This window comes from Seriola dumerili, unplaced genomic scaffold (assembly GCF_002260705.1).
Source record: "Seriola dumerili isolate Sdu_G_001 unplaced genomic scaffold, Sdu_1.0 BDQW01000025.1, whole genome shotgun sequence".
NCBI lineage: Eukaryota > Metazoa > Chordata > Actinopteri > Carangiformes > Carangidae > Seriola > Seriola dumerili.
In genome coordinates this window covers 13,309,027-13,328,916 of record NW_019174280.1, presented here as the reverse complement: position 1 = coordinate 13,328,916, position 19,890 = coordinate 13,309,027, and the positions used below count along the sequence as shown (strand labels likewise).

At 38.9% G+C, this 19,890-nt stretch overlaps 2 protein-coding genes across 2 annotated transcripts; one reads left to right on the top strand and one right to left on the bottom strand.

Annotated features, from left to right (window-relative positions):
* The first annotated feature begins 88 nt into the window (after positions 1–88).
* On the top strand, positions 89–3,943 carry ccdc167 (coiled-coil domain containing 167). Its single transcript, XM_022770377.1, has 4 exons — positions 89–196; positions 414–508; positions 852–904; positions 1,859–3,943. The coding sequence occupies exons 1-4, from the start codon at positions 146–148 to the stop codon at positions 1,975–1,977; spliced, it is 318 nt and encodes a 105-aa protein (XP_022626098.1). The 5' UTR covers positions 89–145; the 3' UTR covers positions 1,978–3,943.
* A 7,440-nt stretch (positions 3,944–11,383) lies between these two features.
* Positions 11,384–12,391, bottom strand: gpr6 (G protein-coupled receptor 6). Its single transcript, XM_022737917.1, has one exon. It carries the CDS (start codon positions 12,389–12,391, stop codon positions 11,384–11,386), a length of 1,008 nt encoding a protein of 335 aa, XP_022593638.1.
* Positions 12,392–19,890: the final 7,499 nt, after the last annotated feature.

The window sequence follows — 19,890 nt, the reverse complement described above, 5'->3', positions numbered from 1 at the left end:
TTCAAAGTAACAGGCAGAGGGCAGCAAAGCCTCCGAGGAGTGATGTTTGCAAAAGGAAGACATAAACATTGCGAAGAAGAAAAACACTTCCGCACAGTCACAGTGTACATGCAGCCAGCCTGTCAACTGTAGGACCTGTTACAAAATGGCTAAACAAAAAGACAAAAGACGAGAGAAAATCAGCGTCGCCACTGAGGTCTGACTTAGCAAGACGTTTCTTTGCCTTTAGCTAGCTAGTAGCTCTTTAGCCAACGCTTGCCAAGTACTGTATGTAGTGTTAACCTCATGTTCACAGCTTGTATAAATGTCATTCCTTCACTCACTGTGCTGTCTGACCGCTCTCCTGGTGAAAAGTGTGTTTATCTCATCTAGTTAAGTAATCTTGTATGTCATCTGTAAATACTGTATCGCAGATTGACCGTTTGGAGGAGCGGAGGGCACGTTGCCAGGACAACTTGGAGAGGGCAGAGTTCAGGAGCAGAAAGGAGAAGCTCTCTGAGAAGGAGAGGTAAGGATAGCGATGATGATGGAGACAGTAAAAAAAAAAGAAAGAAAAGAAAAAAAGACCAGTTCTTAAAGGAAAATTTTTGAGTCAGTCCTAAAACAAGACCACACATATGTCTTTGATGTTTTAGCTCTGAGTGATTTCGCCAATATGAGCAGGAGGAATGATTAGAACAACCAAAAACTGATGTCTGATGTTGTTTTAAGACAATAATTGTGTACCTATCCTTTAGTTTCTACTTTTGGAAATTAAACCTAATGAATGATTTTCTCATTTTGTGGCTTATCCAAAAAATAAAACCCTCCTAATTGTGCTGTTTGTCTTTCCTATCCTCTCTCCTCCACAGGCAAGAACTGGAAGATGAAATGGTAATCCTGAATGAAAGGGTGCAAAAGCTAGGTGAGCTTATGTGCTTAAAATGCTTGTTCGTAGCTTTGAAGTCCCCCTTTACTCAAAGATGTGTTTTGCTGAAAATTTGGTTTGACCCAATACCAAGTAATACCAGTCCAGGACCAGGATCACCAATACAAATACCAAATTGATACTTTTTATTGTTAAAAGCAGCCATTATACAATCATGAAAGGGAGAGAAAATGGACTGATTAATGAGGTGAATGCTGCATCTGAATATGTTTTAATCATCTCCAAATTACCTCCCTACATGATGCTTTTGTTCTTATTCATTTCTGTTAAATACTTATTCAAATGCAGGTTTATACACACTTTTCTCAATGGTAAATAGTAGTATTCCTTATGTGAATTCTCTGAACTAAAGAGCTTAACACTGTGCCCATGCACATAGCACTATTCACTGTAATATTCAAACTCAAAACAGGACTATGTATCGGGAGTTGTGATACTTTCAGTATTGATTGTTACATAATTTGGATATGTGACCTTCACTGACACCTTTGTCTGCTAAATAAGTAAAGTTACTCTGTACTGTATAGAATTGAAACATGTAGTTGATCAACAGATACGAAGAATTGTATCCTAGTCAAGGGACATGAAAAGAAATATAATATTTTGCAGATGGAACCATATCAGATTTTACAAACAAGAATGTATATTTTACAGACTGCATGTACATATTGGTTTTCAGCTCTATATTGCAATTTACACAATTAACATAATGAAAACAGGAAGGATTCACATTGAATGCCGTCTAAGTGCACTGACTTACTTATGAACAGTGATAGATCTGGGTCGCTAATAATTTGTTCTGTTGCCTCCATACATCATTAGAAGAGGCAGGTTTTGTTTCTACCTGAGGTTTCATATTTGATGGGAACTGATTGAACTGCCACTACCACACAGTAACACCTACACAACAATCTTGTTTTACTTTTCTAGACAAGGAGCTGGTGATGTTAAGAGGAGAGAATCGCAAGAACATGCTACTGTCAGTCGCTCTGCTTGCTATCAGCGCTCTTTTCTACTATGTCTTCCTCTACAATGAAGAGGAATCATGATACCACACAATATCTTAAAGGGACCTACCACTCAAAGAGTGACAAACCTGCAGACACATGAAAAAGAACTGAGCTGTGTTGGTGAAATACCTCAGTTCTGCCTCCAGATGGCATCATTTCCTTTTGGTTCCATCTCATCTGGTCATCAAACTGTTTTTATCCTGCACAGTCCAAAACCCCACCACAGCTTCCACAACTGTGAAATTGGTGTTTTGACCATATTTGAATACTTAATAATGGCCTTCTGCGTTGATCAGTATACTCTGTCAGTGTACATAAATATGTGTTACTTCTCTTTAGTTTAGTTTTTTTCTGTCACTTTTGAAAGTACAATTATTTTGCAAATCTCAATACAAGCTGGAACTTGGTAGTATGACATAGTCACTACACATATTATGTGAACAGAAAAAAAAGACAAAAAAGGCTGTTGGCTATTTCACCAGCATTTTTGACACTGTTTGGATAGTTATACCTGGCTATCAGGTGACAATATTGAATATTCATCAGTGTGTGACTTGTCTGTTGTCCCATGATAGTCTCAACCCATGTGCTGGACATCTGCACACTACTGCAGGTGACTAGGATTGTACCACCTGTAAACCATCAGTTGTGTTATATTAAGGTAACGCAAGACAGCACCTTTAGTTTTTTTCTCAGTTTACGTATAGTCACATTTTTATTTTCATTGCTGTGTAAACGACCTTACTGTTTATCATGATATTCAACATGAAGAAGTACTGTATTTACAGACAGTTGTCACGTAAACAATCAGTAAACTACAAAGTTTGCCTCATGCCACAAATAAACCAATGTAATATTGCTATATTTTATATAATACATTGAATAGATTCTTTGTGCCAATCAAGACTGCTTTTCAGTGTCATAGGCTATAAATGAATATCCTATAGATAATAGTGCATGGTCCACATACTGTACATGCACATGTCAGACAGTGAAATGGATGGAAATGCTGCAATAAGGGGAATTAAGGCATTTACAGAGGACCTGAAGAATGTATTTAATGGCACAGTATTGCAGCCATTCATCCATCTCTTAATAAGAGCTTAAAGATGCCAAACATGTTCACAAATGTCTTTTTTTTAATACACTTAAGAAAAAAGGGTATGAGAAGTGGGTTTGTTCTTCATAATTGTTCTGTTTATCTGTTTGTTGGTCTTATATGTGTTTTTTTCATGAACATATTAAAAACTTTATATCAATTTTGGAAGCAAATTGTTTTCTTCTACCTGAAGATCATAGGTTTATTATCTGCAGTGCACTTTAAAAACACAGCATTTATTTTATATATAAAATGTAGAGTTCATTACATGACTCACAACTTTAATAGAGGCCCAAATTTGGAATAATTGGATGTTATTTTGGAATGAAACTCGTGGTTCTTCTTAAAAACATCAAACTGGACCAACAAATGATGCAACAGAAAATTATCCATGGTAAGGGACAACACTGTTTTATGTGATTTCAGTGGGTGAGAAAAGTTTATTGAGAAGTTTATTGTTCAACACCGGAGGTTAGTGTGGCACTAGAGGGTAGTCCCCGTCTAGTCCGCTCACACACACATTATTGTGAGACACTCCTCTAAAACTCTGGCTTGTCAGTCAAAAAACAAAAATTCTTTTAAGTCAGTTTCCAGCTGAAAGTATGAATGTGCATAAGGGGTTGAAAAATGCATGAAAAGTTGTAATGGAATGGAGTTTCTATATTGAAGCATCTAGGAGGAGATACAAATCCAAAAACTGGAATAATAAAGAAATTTTGAACATGAGAAGAACACAGTGGGGTTGCTTTCACAGCAATCATTGTTTGTGTGCCTTCCCTCCTACACACACTATTATCACCAACACAGTGCGCATCACGCCTACACACACTCATTCTCTCATCCCCAGACAAAACAAATGTAAACAAGCCCATTATGCAACAATTCTGTGGGATTTAAATGCTGATTAGGGACACTGAACACGTTTTAATATTCATTTTCACGTTGCATTTGATACTATTGCTCAATTAAAACTTAAAAAGTAACAAATCTGCAAATTGGTCTGAATATTTTGATTCATGGTTTTGTTTCAATTATAGACTTAAAAGTAATAAACTAATAGTCCTTCTGCTTGAGTGTGTTCTCCTGAACAGTCAGACGCTGACCTTCTGTCCAGTTTTGTCTTTCATGACACAGTGTGTTAGTGGCCTCAAGTTATGAAAGTACATGACTCACAAATAAATTGATTAGGTCTGTCTGAGCACCAAAATGCCAGATGTCACTTTGAATTCTTTTGGTTCTTAAGCAGGAGGATGTTTGAGTTCACCCACAGCAGGTGGAGGTTCAGTGTCTGCACTCAGGTCAGATGTAATTATGTAAGTTTTTCAGAAGTTGTTTGGTTATGTCTTCAGGTACTGAACCTTCCTTGCTGCCCTTTTTGGTCCAGTGCACTTGAGTCAAATGACATAATGAAGTTTTTATATCAGATGCTTCATCATATATCAGTTGAATTTCATATTTGTGTCCTGTGAGGTACACAGCTAAATGTGTATGCAGTGCCAATGCATTATGTATATTTATTGTATTATCTATCAGTGGTGGGAGAAGTCTTCTGATCTTCTGCTTTAGTAAAAATAGCAATACCAAAATGCTTAATATACTAAATGCCTGTATTTGACATTTTACTTAAGTAGAGATGTACTATAAGCAAAATGTACTTACAGTATTGCATTAATTATTACTAAGTTGGTCAAGGCAGAGGTAGAGTTTGGCTGTCAAATCTAAAACAATATATTATTTTTTGTAAGCTTCAATGTATGATTTTCATGGCCAAAAGAATTCACAATAACGACATTATCACGATATCTACAGAAAATTTGAAAAGAAAAAGAATCCTTTCAGTCAAATGAATCTTTAACCTTGTTTGTTGTATTTCCTGTCTCTTTTCTGGCAAATGAATTAGACTGAAAGGCCAGTGCAGTGAGGTGGAGGGAGAGTATATAACTATGACTGTACAAAAGCGTACAAATATAACAGTTACACTTAATGGATAGTGAAAAGGCAACCAGATGAACTGAAGTTCCACAAGGCCTAACATCTGCCATCACGATGTTATCATATGTGTCTTATTAACCCAATTTAAATATTAGATTTTTTAAATATCACAGTCATTCTCAATAATGGTATATCACAACACCTGTGTTCTTATGTGCAGTAAAGTCCATAATTAATCAAAACCATGACACATCATTTTCACTGAGCACAACCGTATTGAATCCCTCTCTGCACTTTCCATAAGTGTAAAAATATCTTAAGCTTAGTCCTCTGTAAGTTCAAGCATTAAAAACAGCTAATAGTGAGGAGTTAAGTCAGCATGCCCAGACACTAAGTCATATTCCTGAGTCCTTAGGCTGGTCATGGCTGGATTGATCCACTCCACACCTAATTTCTACATTAGTCATCATCGCTGCAGACAGAGTGGTGATGAATCTCTTAATAAGTAAATGGGAGATGAGAACAGAAAAGATGAGGATAGGGTCAAGTAGAGGGGGAAGATAGGAGTTTGAGAGGTGTAATTCGTGGTGAGGGGGAGAGTTCATTTGTTACAGGAGTGGCTGTTAAGAATTGAGCTGTCAGGTTATGAAGGTTACACTACTCTGTATTGTCCTGGAGTATGAAGGCTAAGTGACTGTGTGGGAGAGGAGAGGAGCATCAGACAAGGCGAGCTGATGGTAGGTAATGAGGCCGAATGAAGGTGTTAGTCATGGAGAGCCAGGCCTGCAGAAGAGTGAACTGGCTGCAGCCACATTCAGACAAAACAGACACTTTCAGCTTCAGCAGTTTTACTTGCCTTCTTAACCTTCTTATTGACCTATCACCCAGGAAAGTATGAAAGACATTTCATTCATTGTTAAAAAAAAAAAAAAAAATCACTCTGAAATGGGGTTAAAAACTGCTTATTACTTTCTATAAGTATGTCTGCAATTACTGTCAATTAAGGACAATTAAGTGACATCCTGCTCTCTTTCTGTGTTGTTTAACTTGTAAAATAAACATAATTAGGTGGTGCAAGTACAAAGCTTAAATTTCAAACAGTGTGATGTTGCTCACAACACTTATTAAGCTCATTGTCCTTTGAAATATGTCTCTCATGCACACTCACCACATCACACATTGATTTTCTGAGAAGCCAGAGGGGAAGGAGGAAATGTCCCCTGAGCCAGGTTTAGGGCCTCTCTCTCTCTCTCTCTCTCTCTCTCACACTCACACCAAGGTGTATATGCACATACACACACACACACAAGCATATACAGTTCACAATATAGACATCACAGCAAATCACACCCACCAACAATCTGGTAAGTTACCCATGACAAATTGTGGTAGCAGCCAGGCTACTGACAAGCACACTCATACAGTACAGTCCTGTGTCAACACGTGCACACACACACTGTCTTACACAGACACACACACACACACAGACACACACACACACACACACACACACACACACACACATACAACACACACACACACACACACACACACACACACACACACACACAAACACACACACACACACACACACACACACACACACACACACACACACACACACACACTGGTGTTTGAACAGGCCACAGCCAGAGAGACAAAGGCAAATGATGACAGCTTTTATTGCAAAGCAGATTTTATGCAGCTGATAGTGGCTTGTCTGTGCATTTCCAAGAGATAAAGTGTGTGTTTGTGTCTGTGCTTGTGTGTGTGTGTGTGTGTGTGTGTGTGTGTGTGTGTGTGTGTGTGTGTGTGTGTGTGTATGTGAGTGTGTGTCTGTGTGTGTGTGCGTGTTCATCATGGTAAACCCCAGTGTCTAATAATCAGAGTGTAGGCAGTTCTGAGGTTTTCCCTCAACACCACTGCACTCTCCACAGGGAGTCAGATCAGAAGTGAATGCCACTATTGATCTCTTTGGGTCCGTCTATCCCTCTTCCATCTCTATCTCAAACATTCTTTTCCTTTGAATATGAAAAGACAACCCAGGAGGGAAGCGAAAACCAGCAATTTGTGTGATTACACAATCAATAACACCAAAGTCTTTTCCATCGAGCTAATGGCTACTCAGTAATAGTAATGTTCCTATTGAGAGCATTTGCTACACCACTGTAATTAATGTTATTAATGAGGGAATCATTGGACTGTGTACTTTGGTAATTGCCTGGAGAGCTGCTCAGGTCCGCACTGATCAAGCATTACATAATTCAAACACTGCTGCCAGCCCCTATTTAGTCTAATGGATGTAACATCAAAAGTGAAGGTCTACAGGTGAATTTCAGCGTTGTTAATATTAACATCTGCTATAATAGAGAGTCCACTTTGCTGCTGAGAACAGATGACACAGAGTTGATAAAAATAAATGAATTTCATAATTTTTGTTATCGTTTGCATTTTCAAATATCAGATGTGCATTACTGGAACTTCTGAAATGTAAATCATGAAACCAAACTCTGGTAATGCCAACAGATACAAGAAAATAAGTAAGTAAATACAAGTGTAGAGGCAAGAAGAAAAAGTAACACGTGTTTCTTGCCTCCACAGGTAATAAGGTGGTTGGGAGCAATAATGTTTTGCTCCAATAACAGCTGCCCCCTGTCATGGAAGAGATTCAACAGGCAGCATGTAACGTCGTGTTACATGTTAACATGTTAAAGCTGGCAACACAGACAGCTATGGGTTGGATGGTTACATGATCAACTGATCCTACGTACAAGTTAACCCACAGTTGTTCATTAAGAGTAATTTAGTCAAAGGGTACTCCAGCTATGTAGAATTGATAATGTTGGTGGACTAGAAAGAATATTAGAACAGCAAATAAATGGACTAGACTCTCTAGTTCCTCTCAACTCTTTTCCTGTATTTTAGCTCATTGTTTTGGTTTTTGTCCCACGATGTTACTGTTTTGATAGTGGAGCACTTAGCAGCTACAGAGCCTGATATTTTCATCAGGTGTGGGCGATGGAGAGTAAAACGCACAACTCCATGAACATTGGTCAAAAAAGTTAATGTTGCTCTGTATTTGCTGAATGAGTAAATAGGCAATGTTTGCCCCAAAATGTTCCACATCAACTTAAAAGGTCAGTACTGTGTTCACACCTTGTTTCCACTGCCCTGAAAAGTGGCCATAAAATCAATTATTGCAGGTGTGAGTTGAGATTGTTTCACCAACTGTAGTTTCCAAGATCTAGAATAAATAATGAAGCCAAACTTTTAAGTCAAAAGCTATTAAATGGACCTTGACATTGCTTTGTCAATTTTTAGTTCTCAGGTCAAGAAAGATCTTTGAAGATCACGATTTTTTTTTAGCCTTTTATACCTTTATTTGACAGCAGCAGAGAAGAGAGCAGGGGAGTGACACAAAGTCCCACCGACCGGTACTTTGCTGCTTAGGGCTTTTACACCTGCGTGGTATGTGACCACTCAGCTATCAGGTCACCCTGAACATTAGGAATATTTTTGTTGAAAGCACATTAGGGTCTGCTCTGGCATCAAGAGGTGAATTTACAACCGTACATAGTATATGACTATGAATGGCAACCTAAAATCTCCTGATCTGACTTGCATAACTGTTTATGACAAGTCCATAACCCATAGTCAGAGTTGTGCTGAAAGAACTAGGGTTCATCAACATTTTTCCAACCAATGGTTGAGCCCTGAGTTTCTTTTTTTCTAGTTACTGGTTGTAATGATTGTGTGGTGTTGCAATATCTATCAACTGGCTTTACCAAAAAAAAGAAGTCACAAATAAACACACGAATCTCAGCTTCATCCTTCTATTGCAATTATAAATAAATGTGACACTTAATAAATTTGAGCTCTAAACACGATATACTGTGGCCATTTGCCATGAGTTACCTGCTATGTACAAACAGGTGGTTGCCTGCTCTGGAGGGTGACCAAAAGCAACATCTGTTAAGGTGGAGAAAAAAACAACATGAACAAACATGTCCTGCTCTCACAGCGTGCAGTCCATTAGTGGTATTCAGCATCCCTCACCTTTCCCCCACTTTGTGATCAGCCGTAAACTGACTGAAGGCTTCACAGCAAACTGGAGATCATTACGGTTGATAGTACACATGAGGGGCAAGTGCAGTGACCCCTATTCTGCTGTTGTGTGTGTATATATATATATTTATATATATATGTATATGTATATTAGTATATGTATATTAATCCAGTTCAAAGCCATCACACTGAAGCACACACACCTGTATAAATATTGCATAAAAGCTGTCTTGTTACACTGAAAGAAACAGACATGTTTCTTGTTATTTTAACAATAAAAAGGCATTCCCTTGCTATACAAATGTTGTATTACATTAAATACATTACCATATACTTCATATTTCCATACTAATCTTTATCAATTATAGTTTGGAGTCTTTCAGTTTACAAAACATTTAATTGCATGCATGGATTTGTCCTGAGCACTCAATCCAATAATTCCTTCCTATTTGTTTTTATACTCCATCATTTCATAACCATGCTCATGAAGCAACAACACTGTTAGTATACACAGGCCATGTTCAAAGTAGGATTGAGCAAGCTGATACAGTCTGGCTTGCATTAGGTAAAAACTGGCTGTTGCACATTGTAGGATGTTAAAATATGAGTAAGAGGGAATACACTGTGTGGGAACATAATTGCAATGGATTGCAAAACAGATTGTGAGAGAGTGGAAAAGTTAAAGGAGGCGCAAAAGAGAAAGCAATAAAAACCCTGCCACTGTGGCATTGGGTGCTGTAGCTGTTATGTAAATGTCTGTGTTGGAAAGTTGTGCTTGCTCTTTAACTGAAACACAAAGGAATCAAAAAGCACGTTTTCATATTCATGGTGGGTGTATTTAACATTTATGGTCGGGTTCTGATGTCACTTCTGAGCAGCAGTAACAGTCTGGCATGTAAAAGCTTTTACTAGGAGAAGAAATGTCGCTATGTATCCCATCACACCTGCAGGTCTCCTGGTCGACAACAGTATCCTTGTTCCTGTGTGGCACTCTGATGCCCTCAACCAGAACCTGTTTAAACAGCCTGGCGGATAAGCCGCTGTGTTTGTGGCTCCCAGGTTCATTCAGAGTTGTTAACGCGCAGCTACCAAGGAGAGCTCTTCTTGCTCTGTCACACACACGTACACGTGCCTGCAGCTGCCTCACTCCTGAATCATAATTATAGATGCTGATGAGACAAGTTGAGATAAGGCAACAATCTAAACAACCTTTTTAATTTCCTGCACTTTATATCTTATCAATGTAACCATATACTAAAGCCAATATGGAATTACATAGTTAATTGCGAGAAGACAAAAAAACAAAAAAATGCTCATTTGATTTCTGCAGCATTAATAGTTGGCGTATATTAGATTACATTTCCCCTGCTCATCCTGAAGGGGAGGAAATCAAAGCTGCTAAACACACTTGACTTCATTGCACATGTTTTCACATGTTTGTGGTATCTCCCTTTATCTGTCTGTCTGACTCACTCGCTCTCTTTTCCTCTGTCAAACAAACACACACACACACACACACACACACACACACACACACACACACACACACACACACACACACACACACACACACACACACACACACACACACACACACACACGCACAAACGCACACACACTCACACCTCACACACAATGTGTCTAGGTGTAAATTGAAGCTATTTTCTGGGGCAAAGTATTTGCTTTCTCAATGTGCCATTAGTCTCTTTAAACAGACCCACCTGCGCTCTGCAGGAAGAGGCTGGAACGAGGTGAAGAGGATGTAAAAAAAACAAACAAAAACAAGTCAGGTGTGACACAAGGACCCTGTCAAAGTAACGTGCTACAGTAAGGAGACGTGATGGAGCCACAGCCGGATTTTCATCCCTTTATTCCTCTTGTAGAAAATGTACATCAAAGACAATACAATACAAAATAGAAAAATGGCACACAGCACTCACAGGTTCAAACGTTTAAACACAATAAGGGCTATACAATACTGCTTTGGCATTTCAAAAAACATTTAATAAAGTGCAAGATTTTCCATTCCTTTTCTCATTTAAGTACATTCTCAAGTTTGTTTCGTCTTTTTCACAGAAATTTGTTGTTCACAGCATTTCCAAAATCTCATCCTCACTTGTGTTGAGACATAGTAAAGTGCAGATACAGTATGCATGAGAGACACGATTCTAGCATCACACCCCCCTTTTGTGTTTGTAAAGCATTCACTGTCAACTGTAAGCAGATTGTCAATGGTCACTGAATGGTTTGTCTTTTTGCTCTCTTTTGGCACACACACACACACACACACACACACACACACACACACACACACACACACACACACACACAAAGAGCCCTTGCACCTTTTTAGACTTCACTTGGTGACCTGGACCGGTAGGCCCCGTTGGCCTGAAAGCAGCCACAGAGAAGCATGTAGATGGAGCGCTGGATCTCTGCATTTCTGTAGGCGTAGATGATGGGGTTGATCATAGAGTTGTAGGTGGCTGGCAGCAGTGTAGCATAGGTGTACACTGATGGATACTCCTTCTCGCCCACCAGGCAGTAGATGGCGAAGGGCAGCCAGCTGGCGCCAAACGTCCCCAAGATGATAGCAAGAGTGGAGACCCCCTTCTTAGTGGCGACATAATGCGACGTGGCAAAAAAGTGCTGCTGGAGGGCGATCTGGTGGGCGTGGTGGCACACGATCTTGCAGATCTTGAAGTAGAGGGTGAGCATGAGCACAAAGATGGCGAAGAAGGACGTGGCCAGGAGCGTGACGTTGCTCCGGGTCAAAGGGCGGACGATGCTGCAGGAGGCCGGCTCGTCCAGGCAGTTCCAACCCAGCACCGGCAGCAAGCCCAGGAACAGAGACACCCCCCAGGTCCCCAGTAACATCAGGTGTACGTACTGCAGCGTCTTCTCTGAGAAGTATGTCAAGGCGTTGTAGAGGGAGAAGTAACGGTCCACTGTTATGGCCAAGAGGCTGCTGATGGAGGCAGTGAAGGAGGCCACCAGGAAACCTACAGTGATAAGGCTGATAGTCTCAGAAGAGATCACATACTGAAACACAAAGTTCAGGATTAATCCCATGCCAGCCAGCAGGTCCGCTGTGGCCAGGCTCCCAATCAGCACAAACATGGGAGTCCTTAGTGTCGGCGTGTAGAAGATGATGGCTACCACTATGGCGTTTTCACAGGCGATGACAGTGCCTGACATGCAGAGCATAATGTCCCAGGGGTTGATGGGGAACTCTAACGGGGCGGTGGAGAACTCCAGGCTGCCGTTGCGGTCTAGGGACTCAGCCTCCATCCATGGCAGGGCTTCCCCAGCCGCAGGAGTTGCAGAGGAGTCATTCACCACCAGCGACTCATTCATAGCTCCTCTCTGCTGTCCCTTTGTCCTGTAGGCAGAGAAAGAACAAGTAGATTGGTTTGTTAATGATAATGTGAAGGAAAATTCTCTTTTGACTCCCCCCTTTTTAAGGTCAAAAGTCAGGGTTGTTACATGACAACACCAGCGGATCTATTAACGTTTCAGTGTCTTGCCTAATGACATTTGTGTAGAGTGTTTCCTTGCCATTAGTGACCAGTGAAACTTGAACTAACCGGCTACATTAATTAAGTCCACTAAGTCACTGAAATAGTGCCCAACACAAAATTTCATGTACAACAAAAGCAATTTACCATTCCCTATAAAATTAGGTATTTTAAATGAGAACGAAACAACCCTCAACTTATGCTGGATTCATTTGTAGAGTCATGCAATAGTTACCAAGAAGATCCACCTTAAAACTGATTTTTGTCATTTCTATAGTGTCCACTATAGAGCGCAGTTTTAATTTGTGAATTTGAGTTGAACAACAGAGAAAGAGATAGAAGTGATAAAGTCATCTTCAAATCCTGGAGCAGCTCCATAGTGAGTAAAAACTGAGACAACTTGTATTTCACAAAATGAAAGCCCTACATTCAACTAAAGATGGACTAAAAAACCTCTGTGTCAAAAGTGCTCCAGTTTCAATCTCAGAGCAACAGCTGTCTTTTAGATCTTACCATACAAAAACCAATCATTCATAGCATGGTTAAGTTTTAGGGTGGATCTTTTAAAAGATGTCACCACAGTTCAGCAACAAAAGCAGAGAAAAGCCTTGAAGCTGTCCATGGTGCTGAAGTCACAAACTAAACATCATTCATATCATTCGTTTCCTGGTCTAATTTCTTTCATAAATGGTCTTAAAACTTCTATAAGGACTTACAGGGTGATTGTGGTGTTTAATAACTATCTAGCCTAATTGGAATATATTTTGGTATTTTTTTACCCTAAGATTCCTCTAAATTGATTTTAGGCTTATTTCACTATAATTACAAGGAGTTCATTCTTGTAACTATCACTCTGCTATTTTGGAGAGACAAAAGAAAATCAAATATTTAAAACCGAGATAAATAATATTAATAATCATTATTATTATTATCATTTTGCTACCTAGAACAGCATTGATGATGAGTTTAGGATACCTACCTCCGTGACAAAACGGTATTAGCTGAGATTTTCGCTGAAATCAGAGCCCTTCGTCTGAAGACAAAATGTAAAAAAACAAGATAAAAAGGATGCAAAGATTGCCCCCTTTTTGTCGCTCCTTTGGACCCGCTGCAGTGAAGCCCTTGCTTTGGTTGTGCTTCCCACGCATGGGACAGACACCCAGGGCAGGGGTGGTGTGAAGCATTGGCCGGTGTTCAGCTCGGTGAGGAAGGTGAATGTGAAGAGGAGGAGGAGGAGGACGAGAGGGAACCGACCGAGGATACGCGAGGAGAGCTTTAAACCTGCGTGACGTCATGGCAGAACGAGAGAGAGAGAGAGAGAGAGAGAGAGAGAGAGAGAGAGAGAGAGAGACTCTCTCTATCAATAATATTAAACTACAGTTTCTTGCAGGGTCTTCTTGTCTTTGCCAAACCAGTACACCTCTCTCCTGAAGTGTGTGATGAATTTTGATTTCAGGCAAACCATTGGTGTGTTTGTTAAAGTCATAATATTTGTCAACAGTTATAACCTCTCAAATGTACATGTTATTAACTGTGTTTTAGCTACTATATTGTCATTCATTGTCTGTTTTACAAATACACTGATAAACACTGATATCTGCTTAAAACTACGTCACTACGTGACAGTGTTATCAGTGACTTTTTCATTTCATGCACACATGCTGTAGATTAATACCATGAAAGCATAGAGTATCCAAAAGATTAACAATGAATAGGTGGGGCGAGTCAACTTTTTTTAAACATATGCAAATTTTATCTCATTTCCAAGGTGTGGTTTAAGTGGAGAATCAGTGGAAAGTGTTGATCATCAGCTTCAATACAAATAAATATGAACAAGCCTAACATGGCTGATAGCCTACTTATAGTCTTACTTTTCTACAATTTAGCTAATGTTTAAGGAGTAGCTACAGTGTATCCCAGAGTTTCACCTAATAGATGGGATGAGTCAACTTGTCTTAAACGCCTCCTAATTCCACCCAATTTCAAAGTGTGCCTTCAGTGGAGAGTTTAGTGCCTAATGATGATGCTGTTTTATGCTGTTTTTTTCCTTACTGCCAGACGTAAACTGATCAAGTGCTTAAACATGGTATTTATCCATGTGAAGAAATGATTACTTAATCAGAACCAACATCAGCCTTGAAATATGTTTTATCTATTCTACAACCAGCAGGTGGGTTCCTTTCTGTTGCTATAGCAACCATTACTAGCAAAGTTCAATAAAATTTAGTTTAAGATCAGATCTGTGACTTCCTGTTTCTATACTCTCCAATATCGAGTGTCTGTATGTGATGTGATTTTTTTTTTTAAGTTTTTGTTTTGGGCTTTTTTTTCTATGCCTTTATTAGAGTAGCAGTGAGAGAGAGACAGGAAAGTTTGGGGTGAGAGAGGGGATGACATGCAGCAAAGGGCCATGGGTTGGATTTGAACCCAGGCCGCTGTGGTAAGGACTGAGTCCTAATGGTACACGCTCCACCAGGTGAGCCACAGAGGCACCCCAATTTTTAGCTATGCTGATGATGGGGCAACATGGGATGCCATGTTGGTCCTAACAGTCCTCCACTTTGATCCATCTTAAATAATATCAATCCAACATGGACTGTGGATACAATTTGCTCAAAATTCATAGTCCCCAGAGGATCAGTCCTAAAGACATGGTAAATATTAGTAAATAAAGCAACAGTAAATTCAGCAAAGGTCTGAATTTACTGTTGCTTTTCATGTTTTATTTTTCTTGTGGACTTGGAAACTGTATATCACTTACTGTGTTGTAGGTTCTTTCAGTTGTTACGAGTTATTCCTAGGATGTTTAATTGTTGAATTATACAAGGACAAAGCAACTAATTTGACTGTTAGCATATTGCTAAGCTTTCATGTTAAGTCAGTATTAATAATACCATTAGTCTTGATTTAGTTTATTGTATTGCATATTTTTGTGATTTGAAAACCATTATCATCAACCATTATCATTGCTGTATTTTTTTCAATGCTGTTTTCATATTTCAACAGCTGCTTCCAGATTAAACAGGTCTTCCTGGTCTCAAACCAATATTAGAAGTGCGTTTAGTTTGTGGCTGCATAATTGCAGACTCAAACATATATTGAGGGGAAATGATTATTAGTTAAGCAGTTGTATTGAAACACCAAATGTAGTAATTATTAACTGGTGTTAAATACTGCTGTCTAATAAAGGGTGATCATGTAGGTTTAACAGATGGTCTAAACAAAAAAACAAACTAACACACTCTGGGAGAAGGTTGCCTTAACATCCTATACATTGTGCAAAAAACCTAATCTAACTGTGGAGATGATAGACTAACCACCTCGGTTCAGCACATTGTACAGTACTGTGTGTATGTGTGTTTATGTACCTATGGTTGTTTCTGGAGCAAGTTGCCTTCCAGCCTGCGGAAACAGATCCAGCTCAATTTGATCAGTCTCTAAACACTGTATGTTCTATGTACTTGCAACAAGTTACAGTATCTCGAACACACACCACGACTCACTAAGCTGACACCAGTGATTCAGTATATTGGGTAAATGATGTTCATCTGGGAACAAACATGTTATACCCAATAGGTACTGATAGTACTACTGTTACTCTTGATATAGTGATAATCATCACTTCTTTTCCTCTGTTTGAAACATTTTGGATCTCTTTCTCATTTTCCTTTGATAGATTTACTCACCTTAAACTTCTTTTCTGACTTATTTCATGTGTTTCAGCAGCCTACAAAAAGTGAGCCCTGATAAACTTGATGTGATACAACACATTGAATGTGAAGTTCAAATGTATTACGTTGATTCAAATATGACAAAATGCTCAATTGTGTGTTAAGTGTTATGACCTTGGTTGGTCAGTAAAAATCAAATATTTTATATATAATATTTCTAAAACTCAACCATCTATTTGGCCAAAACTGTTACACTTACATATCAATAATTAAATGGCACATAACAATGGATGAAATGTAGGGAGACAGATACAAAGCAGCATAGCAATATGGTAACCAGTTTTGGTTTCCAGGCAACAGCTGTTGGGCCACCTTTTGTCAGTGGACCAGGAGCTGGAGAGGGGGTTGTCTTCATTCATAAGCTAGGCGGTCACATGAAGTGCCTAGTGACTCATGTCAAAGACCAAGGCAGACACCCAACAAACACACAGGACTAAAAATACATCTCAAAATCATTCTTGATTGTTTTTTATGATGGAATAAACTAAACTAATTGCATTTTCATCATATTAGAGGCACTGCAATGATGGTGCCACACACAAACATTCAGTCTTTGTTCTATCATTGTGAGGATTACCAAGAACAGATGCCCAAAAATATCAGTGACTAGATGCATTTATTCTTCCATATCCATGTTTGCTGAGAGGTTTCAGTGTAATGAGACACCTGCCATCAGGAACATAAAAACATGAGAAAAACAGGGCCTTGCATAAAAGACCTCTTTTTCCCTTCAAAACAGCCCCTTTCGGGAAACAGACCCTAACCATGTACAGTCCTCCTGTCTGCAAACACAGACAGCAGTGCTCTCATTTTCAAGAGTGAACACACACTATCACGTGATTGTACACAAACACACAAGCTCAGTGACTCACCCCTAAATGTAAGAATACCCTTTTGTAGACATTTACTCAGGAAAAACTGAGTATGTCTGCAATCAAACCAAGAAGAGGCTATTAACAACAGAGGTGAGACAAAGGAAATTTGAATAATGAAAGATGACAAAGCATGGGCGATGGATAGATTTTAGATGAGAATAGAATTACTGCCTCACAGGTGTATAGTTGCAGTTTACATCCAATGTCTGTCCAGGCTCATATGATATTTGTAGACTTTGAAATAATGCAATAAAAGGTATGAAGTGTATTTTTGGATTTGTGATATAGGAATATATAAACAAAATTGATTTGAGTCAACTTCCTTCATGTGTTCACATGCTTGGCCAATAAAGCTGATTCTGATAGAGCACAAAGTTGTAGCCATGACAGTAGATATTGCTTCAAATGTGGATGTTGCTGCAAAGCTAAGAATTCAAAAGCATAAATGCATTCATACACGTCTTCAACCAAGCTGCACAGAAGACCCATAAGATTACTGTCACCAGTTCAGTGCCCGACCAATTGTGAAATATGGTCACAGCCTCCACTTCTGCTCCTGAACTACAGCGTCGAATAATGGCCAAAAAAAGTGTTTTTGCACAACATTATGATGTCACAGTGAAGTTGACCTTCGACCTTTTGGATATAAAATATCATCACTTCATTATTTTATCCAATTAGACATTTGTGTGAAATATTGTCAGAATTAGTGTGTGAATTCTTGAGTTATGGCCAAAAACATGTTTTGTGTGGTCACAGTGACCTTGATCCTTGACCTTTTTACCACCAAATTCTAGTCAGTTCATCCCTGAAGTGAAGTAAACTTTTGTGCCAAAATTTGAAGAAATTTAGATAAGAATGTAAGAAGGGAGGTATTGGGAGAAAATGGAGTGAGAAATATGTCTCTGACACCTAAACAGAGACGTAACAGAGACACATTTACCGTGAAGACATAACACTTCAATTTACTCACTAACTTGACCTACTTCTTACGAGAGAATTACTTGTATTCACACACTATCGCTCCTGGAAAACAAAATGAGCAGACCACTCACAAAAGGTGTCACGAAAGAAACGGTTATGTCATCTGATAAATGTGTCTGACCCACTACCTACCATACCTGCCTTGCTACAGATGTCATCATGACTTCGATTTTATGATAATCACATCTGCTAAAAACCTGCTAATGGCTAATGGCCCAAATCAAGTGAGTTCTGAACACTGTTAAGAAATTAAGTTGCTAGCTGTAAACACAGGTGATGGCTCATAAAGATGCCTTAAAATTTAAAAAAAATACGTTTTGGCTTTGATACATTACTGATAAAGCTTTGAAATCATACCCACAAAAGCTTGTTTTAGTTGTAAGGGCCACCACTGAGGAGACAGCGCTATTATCTTCAGTATTGTTTCTGAGAATTTGAGGAATTCAACAACTTGAAGAAAAGTTTATGTTCTACAATTACGGTTACAAATTAGACATAGTGAGTTTTTTTTTTAAGGTAGATCCAGATATTTTTAAGAGTCAACGTGACTGTGACTGATTTTAGAAAAAAAATAATGTAAAATTTTTTTATGTTTTCAATGTTTGTCCTCCAGATTTTTATTTCCCAGCAGTGTATTCAGATCTTCATGTAAGGAGATAAAATTTAGAGAAAATATTACAAGTAAATACAACAGTGAGATCTACTTTTTCTTTTTTAATCTTGGGGCCCAAGATTTAAATCTAGGTTATTCCAGGGACTTAAAAGTCATGAATATGTAATTAAACACTATCATGTCTACATTAGACAATCACAATCAGTAGAGGCAGAGACATTAAAAGGGCATATAACCTCTGGAAATCATCTCAGATCACAAACTTTTGTTTATGTTTTTGAGCCAACATAATTATGGAAAACATGTCAAGAGGTCATGTTGGAACCCACCCATAATGGGTCCTCAATCCAAATTGGGTCGGAAAACATAGACTTATGAAGACATATAAACTGAATGTCTAGTGAAAAATTTCTTGGGTGGTTGGGGTTCACACTGGGGGGTTTGGACTCAGTATTTCTACAATTCAACCTATGGTTTTATGTACTAGAGGCCCTTCCTTTAGTTGCCTGTTGTTTAAGCCTTTAAAAGCTGACCCCAGTGCAGAAGTTTCCTTGCCAAATAAAAAGGAACTAAATAGTATTAAAATACAGGCAATGCATGAGTTTTTCCTCCCCTTTGCAGCCATATGTGAGCAGAATTTTATCATAAGACTTGGTAAAGAGATACAAACCTGTAGGGTGATGGTAAACCAATACAGCGGAAACAATAGAAGCAATAATTGTCCGTGTACATGGTGTGTGCAGTGTAAGAACTTTTGCCAAATTTTCAGAAAATTTTAACTTCTGATGTTTTTTCTGGAATCACATGAAATTCCTTTATGGACAAAGACCCTTGATGGTCCCAAAACATTGAAGATTCATGGCACAAATTCTAGTAACTCCAAACAAAATCACTTCTCAGAAAACCACTAGAGTCACCTGAGTGGCTTTCCTCACTTTAGGTGACACGTGTCATTACAAGGTATCTGTAGTGCACTCTGAACACCTCTCAGCACTCCAGTTGTAATGATAGTGCTACAGGGTAGATGCCATATTCCCTCCTCTCCACTTGGTTTTATATACAGTGGAAACATTATTTTTCTTTAATTCCCCTGCCGTTCGGCATCACATCACATGCTGCAGCACCCCTCCCCTGC